Source organism: Carcharodon carcharias, chromosome 28 (genome assembly GCF_017639515.1).
Source record: "Carcharodon carcharias isolate sCarCar2 chromosome 28, sCarCar2.pri, whole genome shotgun sequence".
Classification (NCBI taxonomy): Eukaryota; Metazoa; Chordata; class Chondrichthyes; order Lamniformes; family Lamnidae; genus Carcharodon; species Carcharodon carcharias.
Genome location: NC_054494.1, coordinates 36,539,769 through 36,551,713, shown reverse-complemented (window position 1 = coordinate 36,551,713; position 11,945 = coordinate 36,539,769). Strand labels below are relative to the sequence as shown.

The following is an 11,945-nucleotide window of genomic DNA, read 5'->3' as shown; positions in this document are numbered from 1 at the left end:
TTCGTAGAATGATATAACACAGAAGAAGGCCATTTGGCCCATCATATATGTGGCAGGTTTATAATTTACAATAATTCCATGTCAATTCATAAGCATCAATTACTACCTACTGCCACATGTTTTGGAACAGTTTTTAGCGACCAGTATTGTCAGGGAAGGCTATTTGATTTTTCACATGCACATTGTGCCTCCACTTCTAACATTATTCTCTCCTCTTCCCCTTATTTGTGCCATGCACTGTTCCAAGAGTGTGGGTGTAGACTGTTCTCTGATTTGTGCCCTCTGACATTAATCAATATCTTCAGGCAATATCCAAGGTTATCCTGGAAGTCAGTCTAATTTGTGCCCGTGCCATGGCTGGGAATGGTATATGAGGAACATGGGGACAACTCCACATTCACTCACCTCATGGCACAGTGAGTGGCTTCCACATGTCATCGCCCCATCCTTTGCCACAAGGCACTCTAACAACATCCGATTATATTTGCCCAACTTCTTTAACATAACCAAGCTGCTGCACCGGAACAATATCTGCGTGACGGAGATGATAGATTGGAGGATTGTAAATTGATTAATCCCACAGTGGCTGCTGTCAGCTGACACAAGCAGCCGAAATAAGCAGCTTGAAAAGTCAACAGATATGAACAAACAAAGAAGGTAGAATTCTCGATATGCTAAATGTGCCTGCCTAAAAAAACCTGACGACCTGGTGGACCCCTCCAGGATCTGTGGAGCCCAGTTTACTGTACAGGATACATCACATGCCATTTGTAACATGAAGCCACAGGAACAAACTTGTTTTACTGAGTGTCACAGAACGTGTGTGTCTGTGTGTGTGTGTCTATGTGCCTATGTTTGTGTATGTGTGCGTGTGCCTGTATGTGCGTGTATATCTGTGTGTGCATGTCTATGTGCCTGTATGTGTGTGTGTCTATGTGCCTATATGTGTGTGTACCTGTATGTGTGTATCTGTGTGCATGTGTGTGTCTGTGTGCCTATATGTGTATTTGTGTATGTGTGCATACGTGTGTGCGCATGCATGTGTGCGCGTGTGCATGTGTTTTTGTGTGTGTGTGTTACAAATCATCTTCCCTGTTGAGTGTAAAACAGTGCAGGTTGGTTGGTCACCATGATTTGGCTTCCATTTCCAGACCGTCTTCACCTGCATGGTTTCATAGAGTCATTATAAAATTATTAAGATACAGAAGGAGGTCAGTCAGCCCATCAAATCCATGCCATTTATTTGGGCTTGGAACACAAAGCTGCAATATTGTAATGATGAGTGAGGGGGTAGGTGGAGGCAACCCTTTAAGGATGAACAAAATTATGCCAAACCAAATATTTTGGCATTTAACTAAATCTTTGCAAATGTGGCTCAATACAATAGTGACAGGAATACTATTGAAATGGGAACAATGCGCCTATATAACACTGAAACTATTCTGTGTTGGGACATTTCTTCTGTCTTGGTATATCCCCACCCAGCGGTGATGTTGGGAATGAGTGCACCTGTATGTGTGAGCATGTTAGCCTGAGTGTGTGTGTGAGCAATGAGAACATGAAGTTGCTGTATAACCTATGTGTTATGGATACATTATGAGATCAAGGCCACAAAGATTTCCTACTGTTACCATGTGAATGGAAACATTATCTAAACTTCAGAAAATATCTAGGGCACATTCTGACCATCAAATTTTAGTAATTATTGGCAGAAATAAAAAGGTTGCAATGATAATCAATGCACATGTTAAATGGTGCAGAGAGGGTGCTGATCTTGGTTAAACATTTAAACAAGGTCAGAGCTTATGGTAATTTGTACCCTAAAAGGGAAAACATATGATTGTTATGGAGGTGAAAGTAGGCAGTCTTGGTGATGGAGAGAATATGGGGTTGGAAGCTCCGCTTAGGACTAAATAGGACACTAAGGTTACAAATAGTCTGATTCAATCTGAGGCTGTAAGCAGGCAGGGAGGTGAAATTGATAGTTTGGAGATAGAGTTTGCGGCAGTGACTAAAGGCAGTAGCTCTGGTCTTCTCAATGTTCAATTGGAAGACATTTCATCTCCTTCAAGATTGAACGTTGGAAAATCAGCAGAGGAGAGTGTTGAGGGAGGTGGTGATGAGGTAGAGCTGGGTGCCATTAGCATACATGTAAAACTTGATGTCATGTCTTTGGATGATATCACTAGAAAGCAGCATGTAGGTCAAAAACGGGAGGGGACCAAGGATAAATCCATGAGGGGCTCCCAAGGTAATGGAGCAGGAATGGGAGGAGAAGCCAATACAAGTGAATCTCTGGCTATGACTTATAGGCAAGACCGGAACCTCACAACACAAGGGCCAGAAAGGGAATTTGGGTGATTATCAGTATAGTGGGAATCAGGTGGAGAGAGCAAGAAGTCTGAGCTTTGGGAGTAAGGAGAGGAAAGATGTTTTGTTATCAATGAATTTGATTCCAAATACAGCTTGAAGTAACATACTGGGGTGACTTTATTAAAGTTATGCAATTACACTTGACTATCACTGAGGCATTGTATTCAAAATTTACTGTTAAACATTATGCTGCAGTGTGATATTTATTCATTTAGTGTCCTGAACGTATTACAAGAAAGTTATTTTTCATTAATACCAGACAACAAAGTGGATATGTTTCACTACAAAAAAGCAATGATTCATTTTTGCTGTTTATGTATAATGCACAAATTAAAAGCTCTTCAAAGGAGTAAACAGAATGTTCCGGATGCTCCAAGTTCCATTATTCGGTGTCGATCACTATTGGACCTCCACTGAGGAGATGATCCCTCAGGTGACCTGAATCCTCCCTCTCGATGGATCTGCGCATCCGTCTGCGGCAGCCCTGTGAGCACCGCGAAGCAGTATCCAAGGCCCCACACACCAGAACTCGGCAGTGCAGGAACACTTTCTACAGAGTGAGCAGATCAAGCGTCAGTGCATAGCCACAACCTCAGTTCTAGACCCATTTGTGGGAGCAGATTTCATGAGTTAGGGCTCTCCCTCCGGCGGAGCCTCAGTCAGTGGGAGGACTGATCAGTGAGTTAGATGCACAGGGCTGGGTGCCTGAATCCATACAATCATAAAATGATACAGCACAGAAGGAGGCCATTTGGCCCATCGTGTTCTTGTTAGAGCTATGCAATTTGTCCCACTTCCCTGCTCTAACTCAAAGAACTACAATTATTCCTTTCACGTATGTATCCAATTCTCTCTTTTTAGGCCCCTATTGAATCTGCATCCATCATCCTTTCAGACAGTACATTCCATATCAAAAAAACTCGGTGTGTAAATTTTCTCTTCCCCATGTCACCTCAGGTTCTTTTACCATCCTCCTTAAATCTGTGTCCTCTGGCTTTCTACCCTTCTGAAACTGGAAACAGCTTCTCTTTGTTTGCTCTACCAAAACCCTTCAAGAATTTGAACACCTCTGTCAAATTTTCTCTCTACCTTCTCTGCTCTAAGGAGAACAATCCCATCTTCTCCAGTCACTGACGTCCCTCATCCCTGCTGCCATTCTAGTAAATCTCCTCTGCTCCCTTTCTAAAGCCTTGAGATCATTCCTTGTACACAATTGTACACAATTCACTCAAGGGGCCGCACCAATTTTCTCGTTATTAATTTTAATAATCAATAATTGGGATCGATCTAAGTTGGCCACATTGTCTTCCCTGCTTGAGTGTCCAATCTGGTCTCCCATGATGTGAGACTGAGTGGGAGGTGTGCAAAGCCCTAAACACAACCTGGCTCAGAATTAGCAATGCCTTGCAGGCCTCAAACTCGATCTGAACCATGTCACTGTCAAAATCACAATCCACATCATGATCCTCACTGAAATCAGCAATCCCTATCCTGATCTCACTCACAGACAAAATCCGTACCTTCTTTAACCAGAAATAATGGGACAAGAGTGTAACAGATTCCACACTCTCCTCCTGTGACTGAGTGAGTGTGACAGGATGTCACAGGCTCCACACTCCTCTGGTTGTTCAGGATATGTATTATCCTCCATCAGTTAAAACTCAGGGTGCATCTTAAACCTTCACATTTCTTGTGAGCAAAACTATTACCTTATTGTCTTTTCCCACAAACTTGAAGACAGGAACGTAGAAATGTTTTGCTAGATGGTCTGTGGATGTCTCTTGTTTGACGGTATCATCATTGATACAGCTATGAAACCAGGAACAAGGGTTTTGTTTAGACTCTAGTATATAAAAAAAAACTATCCAACTGTCTTCAATTGCTATACTCAGGCTAACAAGCCTCATGGACTTAAATCTAGTTCATCTTACTCATGGTTGGTTGTCTGGGTTATTTGGCCAAACAGGTGGGTGTATAGAATCTGCCCTCAGGGTTTGGCATGTAGAGTTAGTCTGGAGCTTGGTGGATGAGTTTGTAGAGTTGGCCTCCCATGACTTGGCAGATTTTATACTGTTAGAGCTTGTATTGGAGAATATGGGATATTTGTTGTTCGGCAATGGAAGAACATTCTTTCGATAGCCAAGTAGCTGAATTAATCAGGGCAAAGTTATACAGTGAATCAGAACACGCATTGGCTGATTTAGAATGATCAAAATGCCAAGTTTTACCTTGATGAGGAAGCCCATAGCTTCAACGGATCCCCACTGATCTAATAGAATTTACGTACCTGTCTCTTAAGGGTACAGGAAAACTATCATTTAATCTATCAAGCTCCTCTGTGTCCCATGTAAAATCATCTGTATCCCTAACATGGACTCTACTCCATCTGCTTAATCTCCAAGGGGGAAGTTCTTATCTTCTCGTTTTCTCATGTCTAACTCCAACGCTTACGTGGCTAACTTCCTAAGCTCCACCTTACACAAACACTTAACTTATTCAGATCTCCACTGCTTCCACCTGTCCCACACGTAGGCCTGCTCACCGTTTTCTCCAACCTTCATTGCCCCCAGTTCCCCAGTATATTGAATTGAAATCCTTGTCAACTTTACAAATCTGTCCATACTCCCCCTCACCCTTGCAGGCTCCTCCAGCTCATGGGATTCCAACTTCCAACTGTGGCCCCTGTGACCCCACCCATCTATCCTCCAACCCCAGCCTGACTATGAGTGGCTCCATCTTTGCTTCACTCTCTGAAACCCCTCTCCCTGCTCCTTCGTTTCCTCTCTTTAAGAACTCCTCAAAGCTACTTTCTTCAAGCTTTTGGCATTTTGCTCAACTCTTCTTATTTCTAAACGCCCCTTTTTGTCTGTTTGGAAGCCTTTCAGGACGCTTATTACATAGAAGAAAAATGCAAGTCGTTTTTCACTTCATTATCAGGGAGATTTTCATTTTCCTTCAGTATGAACATCCACAACATTATTCCCAATTATAAGAGCCCATTCAACTTAGGAGGAATGAATCATAGAATTTTGTAGCAAAGAGGAGGCCATTTGGCCCATTGTGCCTGTGCCATCTCTGTGAAATAGCTATCCATTTAATCCCATTCCCATGCCCTTTCTTCAGAGCCTTTCGTAGATAGATAACCTGATAATTGTTAAAATCCGTAGAGACTGTGGTGCTTTAGAAACATTGTTAAGAACATTCATCCATTTCTAGTAATTGACTGGTAGTCGTGTGAAAATCAGGACCCTTGTAAAAGGTTTTGGCTCCGTCTGGTACTTACCCATCCTTGATGAGGTAGTACCTCATGATATCATCACTACTAGCTGTGGGGGTGGCAAAGCAGCTCTCAACTAATGCTTCAAGCCCATCCACATGCATGAGAGGTTCGATCCCAAAGTACAGCGAGTCTCGGAGTTTGAGAACTGGAGGTGTCTCTTTGTAAATCTCATCAAAATCCTTGGATTTAAAGATCTCCAGAGCAAAGGGGAAGAGCCCATGGTTTTTGCCCATGATTTGCAGTGGAGAATTTGCAGGGTTGGGTACATATCCCTCAGACACAGTGTACTGGCGGGGGAACTCACAGGTGATGGGAATCACTAGTTTACTGGTCCGGATGATTACATCCCCATTACTGCCTGGAGTCTGTTTAGGAATACCGGTCAGTGTGTTTCTTGCAATTATCTTATCAGCCACAACCTAGAGGAAAGGGTTAAAAACACAAACCTTAAAACAACTAATACTTTCCTCCCTCTGCGACCATTTATAGCCCAAACATTTTCCCTAAAGAAAATTCAAAGCTGATCATCGGTGACATTGTTCATGGGTAGCCTGGGATCTGAAGCACAGATTGTGCTACTTAGGTATGGAATTAGTGGATCTCCCATGGCATTGCTCACAGTTAGCCTGGGATCTGGAGCACAGGTAGTGCTGGTTAGGTATGGGTTAACCAATACCAATATAGAGCTGTAAGGAAAGGGATGAAAAGAAAATATTTATATAAACCCTGTAGTGGGTTTATATATAATATACATTATATATATAAACCCAGTACAGGGTCTACCTGATCATTTCTGTGAAAGGGATTTAGTTTGCACTTTTTTCCTACATGGGATATGGGCATCGCTGACAAGGCCGCCCCTAATTGCCCTTGAACAAGCCACTTAGTTTGGAGGGCAGTTAAGAGACAATCACTTTGCTGTAGGCCAGACCAGATAAGGATGGTAGATTTCCTTCCCTAAAGGGCATTAGTGAACCAGATGGGTTTTTACAACAATGGATGATAGTTTCGTGGTCACCATTACTGAGGCTAGTTTTATATTTCAGGTTTATTAATTGAATTCAAATTCCACCAGCTGCCTTAGTGGGATTTGAACCCATATCCCCAGAGAATTATCCTGGGCCTCTGGATTATTAGTCTAGTGCCATTACCACTGCGCCACATTCTTCCCGTTGTTACCTCAATGATTGTGCCGCAACTTTTGAGATTAAAGTTGATGTTGGCGTGAGTCCCATTGGAAAGTGCTTTACATGATGCATTCAGTAGATACAATTCCAAGCCGCCTACCAAATCCTTAGGTACAGCCACTTCAATTGACTCTGACTTGCACTGCACAGGCACTGGCAACCGAAAGAGACAAGAGAGAAACAAGAGGTAAGATCATGGCATTGGGTTAAGGCAGCACGTCCCAAACTTTTTCCCAATGTGACCCCATTTTAATGCCTCAAACTTCATGTGACCCCAGTTTGATCATTTGTTGGGGGGCAGGTGGTGGGAGGGTTAGAGAATTGAGTGGGTGTGGGGCAAATTGTTGAATGGGAACAGAAAGCTGGTGATTGGGGGTGGGGAGATGAGCGGCTGACCAGCCGGGGGCAGCCGGGTTGTTGGAGTGACAAGGGGAGTTGATGATTAAGCCATGCCCACCAACAGACAAATAAACAGACCTTTAAAGGGACCTCACAGCTGTCAAGACTCAGTCTGAGCTTCACGGTCGCCATCATTGCCTTGGAGCTCGTAACTGCAAAATCTCATCCCGCGACCCCATTTGGAGGTTGCAACTCACAGTTTGGGAACCCCTGGGTTAAGGTGTGGAAGAAGGACTGAGGCAAAGCAAATAAGCACAACCTTTCACTGCTGTGCTCACTAAAATCCCATTCCGTGTGTAGCTAGTTTACAACATACTATACATGCCCTCTGATGTAAAAGTGAGACCAGTGTGGCTGGAATTACCTTGACAGGTGTGATTGTCCTCTGATAGCATTAATCCACGAGGGCACTCGCACTGATACCCTCCGTCAGTTAACACACAGCTGTGGCTGCAGCCTCCCTTATTGTTGTTACAACCTTCATTATCTGCAGAATCAAACATTACACTTCATCGAGTAGTGGAGAACCATATAAAATAGCATCACTCATTGAAAATAATGAACCGCTGCTTCTCATGATGGTCTTCCTTGTGTGTGAAGCTCCTGGTACCACTGCACATATTTCATCAAGGATTCTTCACCATAACCTCACCGATATCCTTCATTCTGAAGTAAATCTCAACAAATTGCTTGTGCTTCACTGAAATACCTCCTCAATAAAGAGCACACTCCCCTCTGGGAGTGAGAATTTTAAAAAAAACACTGGACAATACCATTATGAAGAGTGCAGTTACATCCATCTGACTGATTTAAGGTTTCAGGAATGAGAGACTTCAGTGGCCAGGATAGATTAACAAAGCTAGGGTTGGTTTAGAATCATAGAACCACAGAAAAGTTACAGTGCAGAAAGAGGCCATTCAGCCCATCGGGCCCACGCCAGCCGAAAAGAAAAATAAGAAACTAGCTACTTATTTTAATCCCCTTTCTAGCACCAGGTCCATAGCCTTGCAGGTTACAGCACTTCATGTGCAGATCCAGGCACCTTTTAAATGAGTTAAGTGTTTCAGCCTCAACCACCAACTTAGACAATGAATTCCAGACACCCACCACCCTCTGGGTGAAAAAGCTTTTTCTTTTGTCCCCTCTAGTCCTTCTACCAATCACCTTAAATCTATGCCCCCTGGTAATTGACCTTAACCAAGTTTTTCTTGTCTACCCTATCTAAGCTCCTCATAATTTTGTATACCTTAATTAGATAACCCCTAAGCCTCCTCTGTTCTAAGGAAAACAACCCTAGCCTATTGAATCTTTCCTCATAGCTGCAATTTTCAAGCCCTGGCAACATTCTTATAAATCTCCTCTGTACCCTTTCCAGAACAATTATGTCCTTCCTGTAATGTGGTGACCAAAACTGTACACAAAATTCCAGCTGTGGCCTAACCAGCATTTTATACAGTTCCATCACGACATCCCTGCTTTTGTATTCAATACCTTGCCCAATAAAGGAAAGCATTCCATATGCTTTCTTTACCATCTTATCCACCTGTCCTGCCACCTTCAGGGACCTGTGGACTTGCACTCCAAGGTCTCTCACTGCCTCAACCCCTCTCAATAACTTCCCATTATTCAGTATTCCCTTGCTTTGTTTGCCTGCCCCAAATGCATTACATCATACTTTTCAAGATTGGATTCTATTTCTCTGCCCACTCAGCCAAACCACTGATATCATTCTGGAGTTGAAGCTATCCTCTTCACCATCAACTACATGATTAATTTTTGCGTCATCTGTAAATTTCCCAATCATGCCTCCCACATTTAAGTATAAATCATTGATATATACAACAAACAGCAAGGGCACCAACACTGAGCCCTGTGGAACATCACTGGAAACCGTGTTCCATTCGAAAAAACATCCATTGACCATTACCCTTTGTTTCCTGTCACTGAGCCAATTTTGGATCCAACCTGCCACCTTCCCCTGTATCCCATGAGATCTCACTTTCCTGACCAGTCTGCCATGTGAGACCTTGTCAAATGCCTTACTGAGATCCATGTAGACAACATCCACTGCACTACCCTCATCAATCCTCCTTGTTACTTCCTTAAAAAATTCTATTAAGTTAGTAAGACATGATCTTTCCCTAATAAAACAATACATCCCCGATCAATCCATGTCTTTCTAAGTGACAGTTTATTCTGTTTCTCAGAATTGTTTCTAGTAATTTACCCACCACTGAAGTCAGACTGACCGGCCTATAATTTTCTGGCCTATCCCTTGCACCCTTTTAAGATACAAACGTTCACAGACCTCCAATTCTCGGGGACCTTGCCTGTATCTAGTGAGGATTGGAGAACAATCCTCAGAGCATCCATTATTTCCCCCCTGGCTTCCTTTAACAGCCTGGGATACAATCCATCTGGCCCTGGTGATTTATCCACCTTCAAAGATGTCAGTCCCTCCAGTACTTCCTCTCTCACTATGCTTATTGTATCTAATGTTTCACACTCCTCCTCATTAACTAGAATGTCTGCACCATCCCTCTCCATAGTGAAGACAAAGACAAAGTACTCATTGAGAGCCCTGCCCACGTCTTCAAAATCAACGCACAAGTTACCATGTACATCTCTGATAGGCCCGACCTTTTCCTTAGCTATTCTCTTGCTCTTAATGTATTGGTAAAACATCTTAGGATTTTTTTTTATTTTACCTGCCAATATTTTTTGTATCCTCTCTTTGAGTTCCTAATTTCCATTTTTACTTCACCCCTGTACTTTCGACACTCCTCTAGGCTTTCTACAGTATTGAATCTTTTGTGACTGTCATAAGCTTTCTTTGGCAGCAGACCCCTCTTTTAACATTCAATCAGTTCTGTCGAAGGGTCATGAGGACTTGAAACGTCAACTCTTTTCTTCTCCGCCGATGCTGCCAGACCTGCTGAGTTTTTCCAGGTAATTCTGTTTTTGTTTTAGATTTTGTTTAGATTTCCACCAAGCGCAGTTTTTTGTTTTTATAAGCTTTCTTTTCCTGCTTTATCTTGGCTTGTATGCTTCTGGATAACCGGGGGCTCTAGATTTGGCAGCACCACCCTTTTTCTTTGTGGGGACATGCCTACACTGTGCTTGTAGAATCTCGCCTTTGAATGCCTCCCATTGATTTGACAGTTTTCCCATCTAATAGCTGGATCCAGTCAACTCTCACCAGCTCACCTCTGAGCTTCGTAAAAATTGTCTTCCCCCAATTTAGAACTCTTACTCCTGTTCTATCTTTGTCCTTTTCCATAATGATGCTAAATCTAACTATATTATGGTCACTATCTCCAAACTGGTCCCCCACTGCTTCTTCATCCACTTGCCCAGCACCATTTCCTAAGACTAAATCTAGAATTGCGCCCCCTCTTGTTGGGCTTGTTACCTGCTGGCTGAAAAAGTTCTCTTGAATGCAGTTCAAGAATTTTTCACCCTCTATGCCCTTCAGACTGCTCTTATCCCAATTGATATTAGGGTAGTTGAAGTCCCCAACGATTACTGCCCTATTATTTTTGCACTCAGAAATGTGTCTACATATTTGCTCTTCTAACTCTCTGCCACTATTTGGGGTCTATAGTCCACTCCTAGCAATGTGGCTGCCCCTTTTTTATTTCTGAGCTCAACCCATATGGCCTCATTTGATGCTTCATTTAGTATCTCATCCCTCCTCACAGCTGTTATTGATTCTTTAACCAATAATGCTACACCCCCAGCTTATTTATCCTCTTCCCTATCTTGCCTGAAAACTCGATATCCAGGGATGTTGAGCTGCCATTTTTTCAACCCCTTAAGTCAAGTTTCCATTATAGCGATGATATCATGCTGCCATGTATCTATCTGTGCCGTCAGCTCATCAGCTTTATTTACTATGCTTCTTGCATTTACATATACACCTTTTAACGTTGCCAAATTCCTGTGCTGTACACTTTTTAACTTGTGCTTCTTCTGTCTTTCAGAGTCACTCACTAATTCTCCATCTCCCATTCCCTGCTCTGAATTTGCCCTCAGGTTCCAAGCCCCCTGCCAATCTAGTTTAAACATCCCCCCAACAGCACTCGCAAATTTCCCTGCAAGGATATTCGTCCCAGTCCTATTCAGATGTAGACCACCCAGCTTGTACAGGTCCCACCTTCCCCAGAACCAGTCCCAATGCCTCAGAAATCTGATGCCCTGCATCCTACACTAGCTTTCCAGCCACGTGTTTATTCGCTTTAGAGGTCCTGCTTTTCAATCTCTTTCCAGGATCTCATCCCATGCACCTGACTGTGCTCCTCCAAGGAACCATTGCCCTCACCGGCATCCAAAACAGAAAACTGATTAGTGAGTGGGACACCAGAGGACTCCTGCGCTACCTGCCTAATTTTCTTGGACCGCCTGGTGGCCACCCATTCCCTTTCTGCCTCCAGGTTCCTAAGCTGTGGCGTGACCACCTCCCTGAACGTACTATCCATGTAGCTCTCAACCTCGCGGGTGTGCCACAGTGACACCAGCCACCGCTCGAGCTCTGAAACCCAATTCTGCAGCTGGTGACACTTCCTGCATATGTGGTCATCTAGGACCCTAGGCATCCACAACTTCCCACATGTTACACGACACACATTCCACATGACCGAGCTGGCCTGCCATGGCTTCAATTTACTTCCCTTGCGTTAATTCCATTTTACTTTGGTTTACTTCAA

The 11,945-nt window shown here is 43.3% G+C and overlaps 1 protein-coding gene across 1 annotated transcript in view; it reads right to left on the bottom strand.

The window, feature by feature from the left end:
- Nucleotides 1–2,472: 2,472 nt before the first annotated feature.
- Nucleotides 2,473–11,945, bottom strand: part of oit3 (oncoprotein induced transcript 3) — an 82,000-nt gene continuing 72,527 nt past the window's right edge. The window contains exons 5-9 of the mRNA XM_041176281.1: nt 7,604–7,726; nt 6,833–6,993; nt 5,657–6,072; nt 4,083–4,182; nt 2,473–2,923 (exon numbers count right to left, since the gene is read on the bottom strand). Coding sequence (XP_041032215.1) covers nt 2,756–2,923; nt 4,083–4,182; nt 5,657–6,072; nt 6,833–6,993; nt 7,604–7,726 — 968 coding nt within the window. The 3' untranslated portion in view covers nt 2,473–2,755. The remainder of the gene's footprint in view (nt 2,924–4,082; nt 4,183–5,656; nt 6,073–6,832; nt 6,994–7,603; nt 7,727–11,945) is intronic.